At 40.4% G+C, this 16,521-nt stretch overlaps 1 protein-coding gene across 2 annotated transcripts in view; it reads right to left on the bottom strand.

Moving 5' to 3' along the window:
• Positions 1-8,562, bottom strand: part of KLHL1 (kelch like family member 1) — a 267,853-nt gene extending 259,291 nt beyond the window's left edge. For both annotated transcript variants that reach the window (XM_075714660.1, XM_075714669.1), the window contains exon 1: positions 8,051-8,562. In XM_075714660.1, coding sequence (XP_075570775.1) covers positions 8,051-8,562 — 512 coding nt within the window. The remainder of the gene's footprint in view (positions 1-8,050) is intronic.
• Between the last annotated feature and the right edge of the window lie 7,959 nt (positions 8,563-16,521).

Below are 16,521 nucleotides of genomic sequence, written 5' to 3'. Positions count from 1 at the left end.
CACAAGGATAAGAAGTAGCTTTTAGAAAGCAATGATCACGTGCTAAGAATATGTTAACCTATACATAGCAGCACCATCCTTATGAATTTAGCACAGATTCCAACAATATGCTCTAATTTTTTCCCATGTATACTATTTAGGTGAACTTCACTGCTCACAAAAATAGCATAGGGGAATCAACTATAATTCATTTATTAATAACTGTGTAGGAATTCAAAGATTAGAAGTACGTTTATAGACATAAATATATAAAATATGCACATATATGCTTTTTTATGCATGTACTATGTTGTTTATATTTAAATGTAGATGATACAGATTTAGACTTCTGTGCATCCATATAGACCTATATACATCCATACTATTATTAATACAAAACTGTTTTCATCAGGGGGAAAAAAAAAAAAAAATTATATTCAAGCCACCAGTATTTCTGGAGGCTTACCTATGAAGATTCAACATCAATTAGATTTTCCAGAGATAGCTGTTCTTTTCTGTACATGCTTTCTCTTTTACTATGGAAAGGCTGAACAACATTTCACTTTTCTAATGCTGTTTGATGTTACCCTTAAGACAACCATAGTTTCAGAGGTATTTTAGTGATTTAGCTACTCTCTGTGCAGCTCATATTTCCATTGCCAAATCTTTTCTTCATGCTGAATCTTTTGGAAATATTCTGGCAAAACAGTGCAAGCATTTCTGAATGTAAGTCCGGAGGAAAAAAAAATGTTGGTTTAGCCAATGTTTAAAGTACATGGATAACAACAACAAAAATAACTGTCAAGTCTTGCTTTCTAGTGGGTTTAGTGGGCTCATGTTTCAGAGCAGCACCCTTACATTTACTGGGATGAGAGATATGGTCTTTACTAATGCTATGAAAATCTACCAAGATTTAATTTATTCTATCCTTTTAGAACAGTTTGAATTTGCAATGTAGACTTCAAATGATGTTCATTTTCTCAAATTTAATTGAGCATTAAACATTTAAATTGAACATTTAAATCTGAACTAGCCACTTTAGACTACTGTTACACTCAATTAAGAGAAATAGGCACGTCTGGAAGACAATTCACCTTATTCTAAAATGTGCATCTAGGAAAGAGATAAGATAAATCCCCATCACTGACAGAACTAATTACTCAAACTTAGGTGTCTTACTGACCCATTAAACATAGCAAATGGTATCAGCAACTTTGCAACAGTTCAGGAAACAGGTCAGAAGAACACGGTAAAACTGGGAGCTGGGGAGAAAACATAGGAATGGGAATTCTATTAGGATTCCATTAAAATGGACAAAGGAGCTGGAGGAAGGTGTAAAGGATACTGAAATCTGAAGATTAGGAAATAGTGGCAGAGAAACAGAAGAATGAGAGGTCTGACAAGCTATTAAGGAACTAAGGGATAATTGGTCTGGATTTGTGAAAGTATCTTGGACAAACTACAGGAAAGAATGGAGAGTTCTGCATTAGACTAAGTAACCTGGTGAGTAAACCAAGGAGGCAGATTGTAAGAGAAGCCAGTAAAATCAAGTAACACTGTCTGGGTAAGGAATCTAGGATTTGAAAAGGCAGCCAGGAATAGTTTGAGACTGTGGAAAGGAGAACAAGGCTAGAATAAGATCCAGAAGGAGAACACAAAATTAAGACAAAGAGAGTTGAAAGAGGCTGAAACAAAAGGATGTAAGTTTGGGAACACCAAGAAGAGAAGTGTATGAGTCTGTACTTGCCACTGGAATCTCAAATGAAGCACAAGATTCCAAAGACTTACTGTCCCTTCAGCTGTTATATTTCCCAATCTTTCTACAGAGAGAGTACACAGTCACCATTGTAATTATCCATATAGGAAATAAGAACTTCCTTTTGCTGTCATTTATTCTACCTGTCCAAGTGGCAGTGGGATGTACAGTGAATCCTCAAGTTTCAGTCCTGCATCCTAGTGGTGGACAAAAGAAATGACAGCACATGAAGTTCTGCATTCTTCTGCTTCCTTTGTTAAAAAACAAAACTGCTAAACAACCTGCATTAGAAACGCCCTTTGGCAAACCCAAAGACTTCACAGTGAGGAAATTTCAGAACTAGATTTTCCTTGTAACTTTAATTTAATTCCATCTGTATATACATACAGTCTTTAGCTACATGCTCATGCACTATTTTATCACCAGATTCTTTTGTATCCCATGCACAGAATATACATATGCTGAGAATGAATCAGGACTTTAGAGGAGAAAGGTCTTTGCTGCGTGTTGTGTATGACCCCTCCCTCTTTTGTTGTGAAAGTCAAAAGTATAAGTATAAAAGCTTAAAAGTTATATAACCATTTTTTAAAAGTTTCATACTTGAGTTGGAAAGCTGTCTCAAAGTGTGAGAGGCTGAAAGAGTTAATGTGTGTTGATGCCTCAAACATTGTGGCAGTTGGTTGATGCCTCAAACACTGTGGTGAAACAAGTTAAGTTCAGCATGGCAACACCAAAGGACAAGTGAGAAGTCAGTTCGCAGAGAGCGCAGGGAGGCATGTTGGAGGATGCGCGGTTCCGTATTTCTGATGTGCCTCACAACTCACCGTATATGGCCAGAGGTCGTACAGAGTTCATTTGAGGAAGGGGCTCGCGACCACCCGAAGGACCGCTCACGACCACCCCCCACAATGCCACCTGGGCAGAAGATTGAGAAGTTTCTGGAACAAGAACCATGTAAGTCATTGAGGGGATGGACTTGACGCAATGGAAAGGCGGAGACTGGCTTCTAAAAGACACGACTCTCAGAAAGCCAGGTGCACACCCACCACCAGAGGATCACCTCATCTATCATCGTCACCACAGGATCCAAGGGTGGTGTTAACTCTGTCTCCCTCCCTCCCCCCCCGGCCCCTTCTTTTTTTCCTTCCTTATTATAAGTATTTCAATTAGAACCCACGTTGCCTACCACTACGCTTTCCTAGTTCAGGTTGCCTACTGTTAGGCTTGCCAAGTTCAGGTTGTTTCTATCATCAATAAAGCACTTAATCAATCGTCTGGTGTCCTTTCACCTTAATTTAGCCCAAGGGAATCACAGAACTGCCACGATCCTCCCTGGGCAGCCTAGTTTGGATCATGACACACAGTAAAGACAAATTAATTATCCTCTTCTGATTCCATAACCTCAAAATGCAGAGCTGTGTGTTCTATATTCCACCCCTAGCACTGAATTACATCCCTAACAGAGCAGTCTATATGAGATAACCAAGCCAATGGAAAACATAAGGAGCTATAAGTCTGATGTCCGTAGTATCCAATTTTAGGATCTGGCTATCACAGTAGTATCCACCATTCATATTTTGATAACTAAATAATATCAAGAGGGTAGCATCTCAGAAAGGCCATAGCCACGTTCAGCTGAGAAAATACTTAAAGGTGTGAAAGCTCATAGGATAGACTAAGACATGGGAAGGTGCCTTGACTCCCCTCTTTTTGTAAGCTCAGGTACTGCAGTCAAAGGTGTAAGCAGGAAACTCCATTTACTCAGAAACCAGAGCCCAGAGTCCTCTCTTGAGACTAGATACATATACAACAGTACATCAAGCACTTAGGCTGTAACTTTTTATTACGATTTTAGCTGCATTTTCGAAAATGATCAAAATATTTCCTCATTAAATTAGAAAGCTGCACTGAAATTCTTTCTCATCCTGACAGGTTTCAAACTCATAGCTTTCTATAGCAGCATGCTAACCACAAGGTGGTAGGTTGCTAAGAGAAAAGGAGGAAGAATTGAAAGTGCGAGAGACTAATGGGCAAAAGCATCAAAATGCAAGACTTGTGAGATCAGAACAGAAAAATACGAAAGAAATGCTTATCCAACAGTTTGGATTCTGAAGTTTAAAAATACTTATTTTTATGTTCCTGATTCTTCCCTGATCATTATTATTGTTTCTTATCAAATAACGATTTAATTTAAATAAATAGTTTTGAGCGTAGAGACTTGTAAACTAAATTGCTCAGTTAATGTTTGAATTACAAACTTATGCTCTCACTTTTTAACCTTTTGGACTCCCATTAATACCATATTTTTTACTTCCCAGTGACAAATTTGACAGAAACAGTAGAAAATGCTCTTTCTGCATGAGTTTTTCTAGTGAAGCAAGATGAGTGTGAAACTCTGCTGTGTGAGGAGGGCACAGAACTCAGCCCTTTCCCTTCTTGTTTTGCAGTACACTATTATAAAGTAATACAGTGGAAGGACTTACCACCTTCTTTCAGATATTTGTATGTTTCGTGAAAGACTTCTGCACTGTCAGTGCTTGTTTTATGTGGGTTAGGCATATCTAGGCTACCCTTCTTGGAGCTGTCTCTTAAACAAAATGTTCATTGAATCTTGTATTCCTCATTCCTCTTGCACAGAGCCAGAGGAATCTGGGACTGGTTTGCAGAAGGGCTCATCATTTACAGGTGCAACTGAGAACACAGGAAGTGATAGGAGAAAAATGCTATGTGCTCTCAAACCAGCAGTTAAACTCTTTTTCACTTTTATCTCTCTCTCTGTTTTACTCCTCCATTGTAAAATAGGGCTGTTGAATAGTTTGTGAGGCAGGTACTGAGAGTAGTGGTGAAGAGCGCTGAGGGCTCATGAGTAATTACGTCTTCATAGGATTTGGACAGCGTAAAGCAAGCAAAGCATGCTACCATTCACTGAGGAAGCAGGAGAGAAAATACTGACTCTGCTTATAAAGTGAATACCATTCACGTTGAGGGTTGATTAATATGTCACATGAAAAAAAGCTATCATGATCGTGGAAAAACTCCATCATAAACTCACAGGAGCTGATGGCTATATAGAAAAACTTAGCACTGGTATTTTCCAAGCGTTTTTTGTGGTTGATTTATAAATCTTAATTGTAATGTCATTATATATGTTGTTTTTTCTAACAGCTTTTTCTTACAAAATTAAGATGAAAATAGAGCCTGTGTTTAAATATCTATTGCAGTTATTGCCAAATTTGTCATGAAAGCTCTAAAACAATTTGATATGCAATTTTTCAAGCAATTTCAAGCAATCACATAGTATTTAACACTAACTGTTCACTGTAAATTTTTTTTTGTTTGTTTTTACAAATACAATATGGAATGTAGAACAATTATGTCAGTATTTTATATCATGTATGAAGTCTAACCCTTCAATCTTCTTAATGCCAATGGGACTATACACATAACCTTACTTATGCGTATAAGTATCTGTACAATTAAAATTACAGGATGTTCTTTAGAAGCATACATAACCAAATTAATAAAGAAGAATGTACTTGTTATTACCCAACCATGCTCTCTTATTAAATAAATTCCACAATATCTAACAGAATATTGAAAGTGAAATTAAGAATTCAAAATCATTCAGCTAACCATTTAACTTAGCTGTGAAAATGGAGTAACTACAAACCCACAAATACCCAAAATCAGGAATTCTGCACATGAGATAGGCTGAAAAAGGATTCCAGTACAGAATTCATGTACGAAGCAGAGGGGAGCAACCAGAAAAACAAACAAACAAACAAACAAACAAACAACCTCTTTTGGGGATACAAGGATTCCAAGTAGAAGCTAAAGGAAAAAAACCTGCAACTTTCATTTGTACATGCATATTAATAGTGGAAATAAAAAAAAAATTATTAATCCCAAGCACAAAACCAAAGCTGCCTTGTTGACCTGCTCCTCATGTTACATCCTACCACTGGGTTACTAGCTAATACTGCCTAGAGACCTCCTGTTCACCACATTTGAAATATAGTGGATATGGTCTATGTTGGAACACATCCAAATGTTGAATTCTCACCATTTGCACAAAACAAAAGTACTGTTTTCCGAACAGTCCTAAAGTATTTAAGTAGTTGCTAAATATGTACAGCACATAATGTTAAGGAGAACCAGGAGTTAACAGTTTCACACTCACTGCACCAAACATCCAGGTGTACGCCTAAAGGCATGGTGGACGTTCCACATATTTATCTGTTTACATATTTGGTAGTATCTATCGTTCAGGACTGAATGGCAGTTTACATATCCTGTAGTCATAATAAAGAAGTTGGTACCATTTATAAAAAGACTGATTTCTATAGAAGGAGTGAGACATAACTTGTCAGGGCATTTGAAGACTGGACCACAAAGCTGTCAAGCACAGCACTGCCATTTTTGCAGCACTTCACCACCTCTTGCCATAGCATTCAAAACTCGTATAAGTAAATGAAAGGTTCTTGGGTGGAAAAAGAGAAAGGCAAGTCTCCGACTCTAAAACTATCTTAAAGATTTTCATGTCTCAAAAGGTGGCATTTTCATTAATAATAAAATCGTATCTCCCTGCCTCACTTATGTCAAATCTGAACAAATTTTAGCATATGCCTTCAAGAGACTACGAGCTACTGATGACTAGATGTGTTGTTTCTGTAGCAATGAATGAAGAACATGGAATAAATGCATTATAAAGACCCAAGAGCAGTAAGAATAAATCAGATCTATATTATCACAGAGTACATGTGATGAGGAAGTTCATTCTAGCAAGTCAACTCTTATGGACAAATTAAGTGGTGCCATTAAAATTCAGTAAGCTTCTGTCAGTACGCAGATCTCTGAAGATTCTCGGATCAGCAAGGCACGTAATATAAAATCCATAGAATAAGATTGTATTTGTACCAGTTTTTAACCTCTTCAGTTCAGAAACCCTGAAGAGATTTTTTTTTTATTTTACCTGTCTTTATAGTGTATCTCGATACCATTTTGTATTGAATCCTACGATAAGCATCTTCTTGTTCAAACTAACTTCCAATGTTCATGAAAACTTCAGCATCGCTGACTTTTTCTTTAAAAACGTACCCTAAGTCATTCATCAGCTATTCCACATTTGTTTAGACGGTGTAGCTCCTATGAAATGAACTACACTAACTGACAAAACAGTGAAGAGTTTGAAGTAGGGAATGTATGTTTTAGGTCTCTATGAAAAAGCTTAACATGCTCAGAGATATATGCATATGTATGTTTATCTACAGCCCTATTAATCCAAACAAAAGCACAGTGCTGTCTCTTTAGCTAATAAAATATGTAATACCATATGCTTCACTTTCAGTATGAAGAAAACAAATAATTCTTTTCTTTTCTGTTTAGAAATAGAACTATACATTTCTTTCCACAGAAAAAGTAATAAATGACAAGCAAAATGAAAATTAAATTAGTTTAACCATAGGGAGGTGGGGGTAAGCAGAGTTAAACCAATGAAGTATTTTATCCTCAGGATTATCTGTATCACAGTATTTCTGGACTCTCTCTGTTAGCTACATTTCCCTCTTGTAATGGTTTTAATTTCTGTTTGGGCTGGGGTGGGGGGAAGAAAGCAAAGCAATTCAACATTAAAAGGAGCTTCGTATGAAACACAAGCACCTGGATGCGTCTTGCTTGCTCTTACATCTTCTCATATGTCACTCAGTTCACGACTCGTAAGACAAATTCTCATTTTTCTCTGCGGTAGGCTGTGACACGATTGAGTCGCCGAGTTGCAGGAAAGCGGCCGTTTTTACTTTTGAGCTTTCACCTGGCATGCCGATACTCCGAACAGCATGACCTCCCGCTAGCATTTTAATGAACTTCTGAGAAAGTTGGGTGGCGACGATCCCCAGCGCGGAGCGCCGGCTTTGGGAGGTGCCGGTGCCGGTGCCGGTGCCCGTGCCCGGGCCAGGGGCAGGACAGGGCCAGGGGCAGGGGCAGGGGCAGGACAGGGGCAGCGTCCCCTGCCCGCCGCACCCTGACCCCGCGGCTGCCCGGTCTCGCCCGGGACCCTCGGGCAGCCCCCCCCGCCGCCCTCCCCGCGCAGCGGGGCACCCCTCTGCCCCCAAACGCTGCCATGCCACTTCAAACGCAGCAGCCCTCCTGCGCCCAGGCCCCGCCACCCTCTCGCAACCGCGCCCGCACGCTTGCCCCTCTGCGCCCCACGCCCGTCGCTCCCCCGCCGCCGCCCCCACGGCCGCGGAGCGGGGATCCCCGCGGCCCCCGACCCGCGGAGGCCGCGCAGGTTGCGCCGGGGCCGCCGCGCTTCCCTACCTGTGCCCGCCTCCGTCACCTGTTGCCCGGCTGCCTCCATCCGCGCAGCCCCCCGGCGCCTCCTCCCGCTCCGGCGGCGCCAGGGGCTTCTCGGGCTCCCGGGCCACCTCCAGCCCGCCGGGCACCGCCTCCGCCTCCTCCTCCTCCAGGGACTCCACGTAGAAGACGGTGCGGGGCGGCGGCGGCCCCGGCCCGGGCCCGTGGCCGTGCCCCAGCCCCTGCCCCCCGCCCGGCCGGCCGCCGGCGGGCAGCAGCGTCCCGTTGGGCGGGCCGGCCGTGGTGGCGGCCGAGGAGGAGGCGGAGGCGGCGGATTTCTTCCAGAAGACGCTGTTGCCTCTCTCCTGGCTCTTCAGCAGGCGGCTCTGGCTGGGCCCCCAGTGCTCGAAGCTGCTGTCGGGCGGCAGGCAGCCGCCCCCCGCCGGGCCGCCCGCCGGCGAGGGGTGGCTGAACAGTTTCCAGCGGAGGCGCAGGATGTGCTTCACGTCGAAGTCTTTCCTGCCGGAGCCGGACATGGTGCCGCGGCGGGCGGGGGACGGGCGCGGGCTGAGGCGGGACTCACGGCGGCCAGGCAGGGCCGGGCGGCGGCGGCGGCAGCGCGGAGCGGCCCCGCTCCCGGCGGCGGAGGCGGCGGCGGCGGCGGAGGCTCCTCCGGGCAGCGCTGCGCCTGCAGGGCGAGGGGTGGCAGCCGCCGGGAGGAGGGAGATGCGCGCACACAGCAGTGCGGGGAGAGAGGGGGGATGGATGGAGGGAGCGATGCACGGAGCCGAGAGGAGGTAGAGACACCCAGCAGGGAAGGGAGAGATGCCCAGAGCTGACGAGAATTGCACGGTGATCAGTGGAAAGGGGAGGAGAGAGCGGCAGAAATGAGAGACACCTCTCAGGGGAGACAGGCACTTGCGAGGAACGGGCGGGTGAGGGAGGCTGCGAATCCGCGCTAATCTGATTAACGGGGGAGCCAGCGGAGCTACAGCCCGCAGAGGACCGGCGGCGGCGGCAGACACACTGGGAGGCAGGTGGCTCTTCCTCAGGCTCTTACTGCTCCGCGACCGAGTGCAGCCAGAGAGGGAAAAGTCACCTGGAAGCCTGTCTCCACCTCCCGCCTTCCCATCCCATGTCTCAGGGGAGTCCCATGCCTGCAGTTATCTGGAATGGCAAAGCCTGAGAGCTGGCACGGAGAGAAATCGGGGCTCCTTTATATACACTGTACGTAGGGGATTAAAAAAAAAAAAAAAAAAAAAAATCACGCCCGTGAGGCTGTCAAGGTCCTCACTGTACCATTTTCTATCTATCTCAGCGCCTCTCACCAAGCCGCCCCCTCCCCTGCATGTGACGCAGCTGTGCTCTGGGGCCGTCAGTGTGAAGAGACAGAGGGAAAGAGAGATGCCTCAGTCTTCCTCATGCAAGTAAGTCGGCAGGTCGCTAACTGTCCCTCATAGCCCCCTCCGCCCCTCTCTCCAGTGCAGGTCTTCTCACCTTGGTATTTTGGTTCTGCGACCACTATGTATGGGGAAGCAAACTAAAGCAAAACAACAAATACAGCCGCAGCAGTAAACACAAGAGCGTGAATCGTAGGCGTACAAACTTAATAGACTGCATGCAGACTGGATGAGGTTACAGGTTAACGATTCATTCTGCAGGCTCCATTCATTAGCCTGTTGGCTCAGTGTTGCGGTACCAGTAGAAAACATTGGCTAGAGGGACAGTGTGTCAAACAGAAATAGCACTACACATCTGCTTCTTACCTTTTATATCTGCTCTTAATGCAGTCTGACAGTGCTAAACCCAAGGGACGTTCCTTCGCAACAGAGAGATCTGCTTAGGAACATCAGCCCACTTGGGAGGGGTGGCACCAAGTATACTGTGCATCTGGGACATAATTACAGAATTAAAAGCTTCATGGAGAAATGTAGAAGACGGATAGGGGGGCAAAACTACACTGCATATCATCACCTGCTAGCTCTTAAATCCCCATGCATGAAAAGTTGCCGTCAATAAGATAATATACAGAATGCCTGCAATCCACCTGTACCTTAGAAAGCAGTATTTTAGAAGAAGATTTATAGGAAAATGATGAAAAACGATGAAAATTATGAAAAAGACTATTTTCCTCCAGGTACTTTTTGCATTGGCCAGCTTTACCCCTGCACTTATGAGCTATCAAAAGTTTGTTATACTAACTCTTTGTGAATTCAGGAAGTAAAGTTGAAGGAATTATTTTCCTCAAGGTGGAATGCTTTAAGTCCTCCTTCATAAAACACTATAGCTTGAAAATTCCTCCGGAGAAACTCAAAAGTCAAACATTAATTAACAATTCTATTACTGTTTTATTTACTTTTTCACTCAAGTATATTACTGTTTTATTTAGTTTATCACTGAAGTAGTGCTTCTGGGTACAAACCAATACTAGGTTTTGTGTTTTAGCGTTGATAAAAGTTCTGGATTTAACAGAACAAGAAATTCAGGACACAAAGTCCTTCTTTCAAGGCAAGAAAAATTGCCATTGTGCATTTTAAATATTGATTTATGCCATAACAGCTGGACTGCAAACTCTCTGGTGCCTCAGTTTTGCTCTTAGTATTCAGTGATAAAAAAAGACAAAAACTATTCTAAAGCAAACAGAAGAGACAGTTCATTTTTATCCAGGAACTGATCTGAGTGAATATGTGCTGCTTGGGAGAGCGGCAGGAAGAAAAGCCTAAACATCTTAATCTAGAATAGGACAGATGAAACTTTCATCATTTCAGAGACTTTAGAAATGCACGTCTTAGGACAATACATGTGAAACCATCTATTGTGAAACCTTGTTACTTAATGTCTACTTACAAGCTCCAAAAGATGTGGATATGTACATATAAAATAGCTTTAATCAATTAATACACAGATAGACAGTGTGCTATCTATTCTGTATTTAATACCTCTTAACTGATTAGGAAAATTCAGAAATATTCTGATTTGAGGAGAATTACATAATTTCCTTGCCATATTATAAATCTTAGACATTTTAAAATCTGCATTAATATTTTAGTTGATCATTTGATGTGAACAGTTGATAGGCTGTATTTTCTAGCTTTACTTCTGTTACATAGATAAATATAAATGACAATACATTCCAATAAAATTGTTCTTCTAAATATACTTCAGAGGTCACTCAATGAATATATTACACTATCACCCAATAAAGTGATTCAGTTTTTTATCACCTTTCAGTACAAACTAGCAAGCAATTATAAGGAAAAAAAGTAAAAAATATTTTAGGTTATTTGTTCATACTTCTTTAAATTTCAGTTTCTTAACTAAAATAGTCTTGGATATTTTTTTAATAATTAAAATCTCAACTCATTTGGTATGTAAACCTGATTTTTCATGAATGAAGATGTATGAACACTTCTCTATCATAAAATGAAATCTGGAAAACCCTCTTGATTTTCTTAGTTCATATGACATTTATAATTATTTTGTCAAGGTAAACAAGAGGTACCCCCAAAAAAGCTACACTGAAGAAGTAACCATTGTCACTACATATAGTTAACGAATAAATTGGTTTCCCGAGCATGAAGTAAAAGAATGAACAGTTTGGTTTACTTAGGTTTTCATAGTTTCTTATCTTCACATTTCCCTGTGAACACTTTTGACATATGCCAGTGAGGCAAAGAACATATTCTAGATTATCGCATGACAAGATGAACACACAATGTCTTTTGAGATTCAGTTGAAACTTCTGGTACATAAAAAGATTAACTTAACTGCATAGGTTCACTAGACTTGCTTCTCCATCCAGAAGAAAACATGCTTCTCTACTGGAATTCTAGGGACCTTGCTCATAGGAATTACAATAAAATAATTAGTTTACTAGTCAAATATGTCTTAGTCAACTCATGTGGGGTTGACATAAACATATGAGCAGACTTGTGAAAATTCATGTGTCTCTAAGTTGTTGAAGGGAAACATTTTGATGCCTAACAGCCTTCCATCCTTACTTTACACGTCCCATGAAGTGTAGCCCAGATAACAACAAACATGGGTAATCTGTCACATGTCTGTTGGTTGCACACTGGAACATAGTATATGGCATTGTATTTTTGTTTATTAATCAGCATGTTTCTGAACTTCCTCACCTGTTGTAGTTTCTCTAGATTATTTATAACCACTCAAATCTTGAATAACTTTACAGACTTTGCTTGAAAGTGCTCATGACTCTTTTTTCTTTATCTATGAGTTAGGCAAACAGATGAAAGTGGTTAATCTTTATGTCCCTGTTACGAGTCAGATTCCTGACACTTTCTCTATGTGTTTTTTGTCTTTCTAGTGCTCTTCAAATGAATTAAATTCACATAGTCATATCCCCAAGGAAGTCTCATGATCGTGTTTTGTAGGAAAAATGGCTTAGGGATATATATTCTTTTAATAAATCCTCCAAATAGTAAAAAGCGTTTCCAAAGGGAAGGACCCTGAAGTAGGTATCCAAACTGGTCAAATTTTATTAACCCTCTTTTTTCCTTCTTTCTACTGCAAAGCTTTGCAGTATTATCTATTTTTGGTTTTCAGATGTTTTACATTAAGATGTTTACATTAAGATGTTTACATTAAGATGTTAATTGTAGTTGCAGTTATCGATTGCTAAAACAAGCAACAGAGGAACCATCATGCAAGGTAATTTGCTAACAGTACCCTTAGGGTTATGAATACTCCTATGTGCGTCTCCACGTTACATTTACATAGTCAAAAGACATATAGTAACTGAGTCCGAAGGTGATGAGCATATGTGTTACTGTGGAATGACAGTTAATAAGAGAAGGGATATACCTCTCAGCAAGTTAAAAGGATAAGGGGTAATTTTGTTATTGAATTTTAACCTGTCGTGTATTTTTAATCCAGAAGGCACTAAATCTTGATGAAAAGAAGCAGAAAAAAGACAAGAGACATCACTGTGCTCTGAATAAGGATGATACTAGAATGAATGGCTTTAAAACAATTCTCACTTGAATGTGGGAATTTTCACATGAATGAATGAACATATACTTCAGCTATAAAGATGCTGATTTTGTAGGTGGTTAATTATACATTCAGAAGCAAGAATCTGAGGGTGTTAAAAAGATGCTGTGAAACAGATCTATAGAATACTCAAGCTAAAAAGAGTAGAGAAATAAATTGATGGGACTGGACGTCCATTGAGAGATCAAAACTTACTGAAGAAAGTGGTAGTGTGCTAAGTGATAAACAAATAAATAATGTATTAGACTTACTCTTTAAACTTTTGTTGTGTACAAAGCCTTTGAACAAGCTTGAAATGTAGATATATTCTGAATCAGTTTTGATAAGTAAACTGTGAAATACTGGGAAAAGATGGTAGTAGTGGGAAACTGAATTATTATTTTGTATGTAATGTATACATATAATGCATTGCTCTGAGTCAGGAAGGGGAGTTTCAAGTTGTTGAGCTGATTTTCCTCCCATAATAGTATATGTTGACATATTTAAATTACTATAAATGTCTATGCTTATTAACTATGATTTTTTTCTAATACAAGAGAGGAATAACAAAAACAGACGAACAGTAAACCAGAACTGATGCACTTGTCAACTCTTGTGTATGTAGTGTGTTTTCAGCTGAGGTTGGACTTCTGACGAGGAGTTTGCATTCTGATAAGTTAAAAGGTTAAATGATCATAGAATCATAGAATCGTTTAGGTTGGAAAAGACCTTTAAGATCATCCAGTCCAACCATTAACCTACACTACCAAGTCCACACTAAACCAATCAAGGGCAGACTAGACTAAACTATGTCCCCAAGTGCCACATCTACCCGTTTTTGAACACTTGCAGGGATGGTGACTCCACCACCTCTCTGGGCAGCCTGTTCCAATTCTTGACCACCCTTTCCATAAAGAAGATTTTCCTAATTTCCAACCTAAACCTCCCCTGGCGCAGCTTGAGCCCATTTCCCCTCATCCTCTCGCTAACTACCTGGGAGAAGAGACCAACACCCACCTCACTACAACCTCCTTTCAGGTAGTTGTAGAGAGTGATAAGGTCTCCCCTCAGCCTCCTCTTCTCCAGACTAAATAATCCCAGTTCCCTCAGCCGCTCCTCATAAGACCTGTGCTCCAGACCCTTCACCAGCTTCGTTGCCCTTCTCCGAACACGCATCAGCACCTCAATGTCTTTCTTGTAGTGAGGGGCCCAAAACTGGACACAGTATTCCAGGGGCGGACTCACCAGCGCTGAAATGATGTTATTTCTCAAAATTAACAGTGAGTTAGCACAGCGCAGGATAGATTTCTGTAAGTGTGGTGACATGACCAGCTACATTTATTTCAGGGGGTAACAAAAATTACTTCCCCATAGTTGTTGTTTACTGCATGCTTAGTAATGCTGGATAAGATAGCAGTATACGAGTTGCCCCCAGTGGTGATTTGAACAGATACATTTTATTCTGCATTGCAGAAGCCTAGAACAGCACAGTTAGTTATCTTAGCTTGAGGGACAGTCACTTCTTAAACCATTTCATTATGAACACAAACAGTTGTATAAACATACCCTAAAGCAGTTTTTAAATTGTCAGAGAATGTCACTTAAGAAGAGTAAATGCTACATAATTTGTCATAGATAAAGATTCACCAGTAAACTAAGGCTAGAGAACATAAAATTATGAAACCAGAGAAATGATTGTTAAATTCAGAAAAGCAGGCAAATTAGAGAATATTAAGGTTCTTCAATTCCAAAGTCAGTTCCCACAGTTTCTCTGTTTGCAATGGTTGTCCATTCTCTTGAGAAATACGTGGTTTTTACCAGCAGTTCCCAAGCTGGCTATGGATTACCCTTATTTGAAAAATGTGTCATGCCTTCCCTCCCAAATTATGGCCAAGAGAAAGAGCTGAACTCCATCTAGTACAGGTTTGGCAGATCACACACCTTTGTGCTCCTATGCCATACTCCATGTGATATCCTTAGACCTTACCATTTGGAAGCTGCTCATCTGTCCCATTTGCTGATTCACATGGAAACTGTTCCGATCTATTTTAGGTGATAGATTAAAATCACTATGCTGATTTATTTTGATTTAAATCAAACACTTTTAGCAGTGCTTCTACGAATGATATCAATCTCTCTTCTCTGTGGAAATTCTGGTGATGCAAAGAAAATAGGATGTTTTTTCTTAGCTAGATTCAATAATAGGTGCTGTCATTTTTTCTGTGACTCAGAACCTTCTTAGAACTGGTTTGCTTTCATGTTCTCTTCAAAAAAATATGCAATTTCCTGCTGATCTTTTATTTAACATTTATTTTTCAATCTGAAGTAAAAACTTCAGTCAAATATTATGTATTAGCAAATCACAACAATGGAGACATCCATAGTTTGCAAAGCAGGCTATATAAAAAATACCTAGGATTTTACCACTACACATATACTAGTAAATTAAAGTAGACTTGATTAAATTAAACAGAGCCAATGGAACTTGCATAAGATGGTCAATACTGATAAGGCATTATCACAATCATTAAAATGTTTTTGGGTTGTACAGACTAGCATCTCACAGACTAGTTCAGGAGGTAGCGTAAGTCAGGAAACATACTCAATAGGCACTTTGGGTATAGCCAGTGTTTTGGAAGATAAGAGCATTTAGCCATATGGAAGTAAATTGTGCCATGCAGTTTGGCCTGAGTCCCAGAACCTGAACAGAGCAGAGAACAGTTTACTGTTCTAGACATGACCTTATGATGCTTGTACTTCGGCTTATAGGCTCTTTTGAAGTTAAAAAAAAAAAATACGATTTCAGGGGGTTTTCACCCTTGAAAACCTTTTAGTACACAGAAAACAGAAGACTTCTAGACTTCTCTTAAGAACAAAGATCAGTTAGGATAACAGATTTGTAATGTCACATCATTGGAGAAGTTACCTTTTGAGTATCTTTCTTTCCAAGTTGGTATGTCTTTCTCCGGCATCTGAATAAGCAGCAATCTTAATTAATGTCAGAAGACATTGGGACGTAGTAAAGTGAATACAGGAGAGTCACTGAGTGTGAAAGAAAGAAGTTGGCTGGTTGAGATGAACAATAAGCATGGTTTTGGTGTTCACCCACAACTGATACAAAGTATTTTGTAATGTCCCTCTGTGGATAGGCTGTTTTAAAAGGGTTGTTTAGTTTTTTTATAAATCTGACTTAAAATTTTATTTATTACTTTATTTTATAGGAAAACTTACTATCCCTATAGAATTTAGCTTTAAAAATCAAAACGCTTTATCTAAGTAACAGAATATTGGATTATTTTAAAGAATTTTGTCCACTAATATTATTTACCTTCTAAATTACAATCTTTGTAATCAGAGTAGAAAAATAGGTGTAGAAAGTAGAAAATATCAACTGTACTACATTATATATAGACAGTTTTATTTTGAGGAATACATAGATGAATAGCATGTAGTTGCTCAGATTAACACTTGTTACAAGTGTTAAATAAACTTATAATTTT

The sequence above is a fragment of the Pelecanus crispus genome, chromosome 1 (assembly GCF_030463565.1).
Source record: "Pelecanus crispus isolate bPelCri1 chromosome 1, bPelCri1.pri, whole genome shotgun sequence".
Taxonomy (NCBI): domain Eukaryota; kingdom Metazoa; phylum Chordata; class Aves; order Pelecaniformes; family Pelecanidae; genus Pelecanus; species Pelecanus crispus.
The sequence above is the reverse complement of the archived record's forward strand: the minus strand, read 5'-3'. Positions and strand labels throughout refer to the sequence as shown.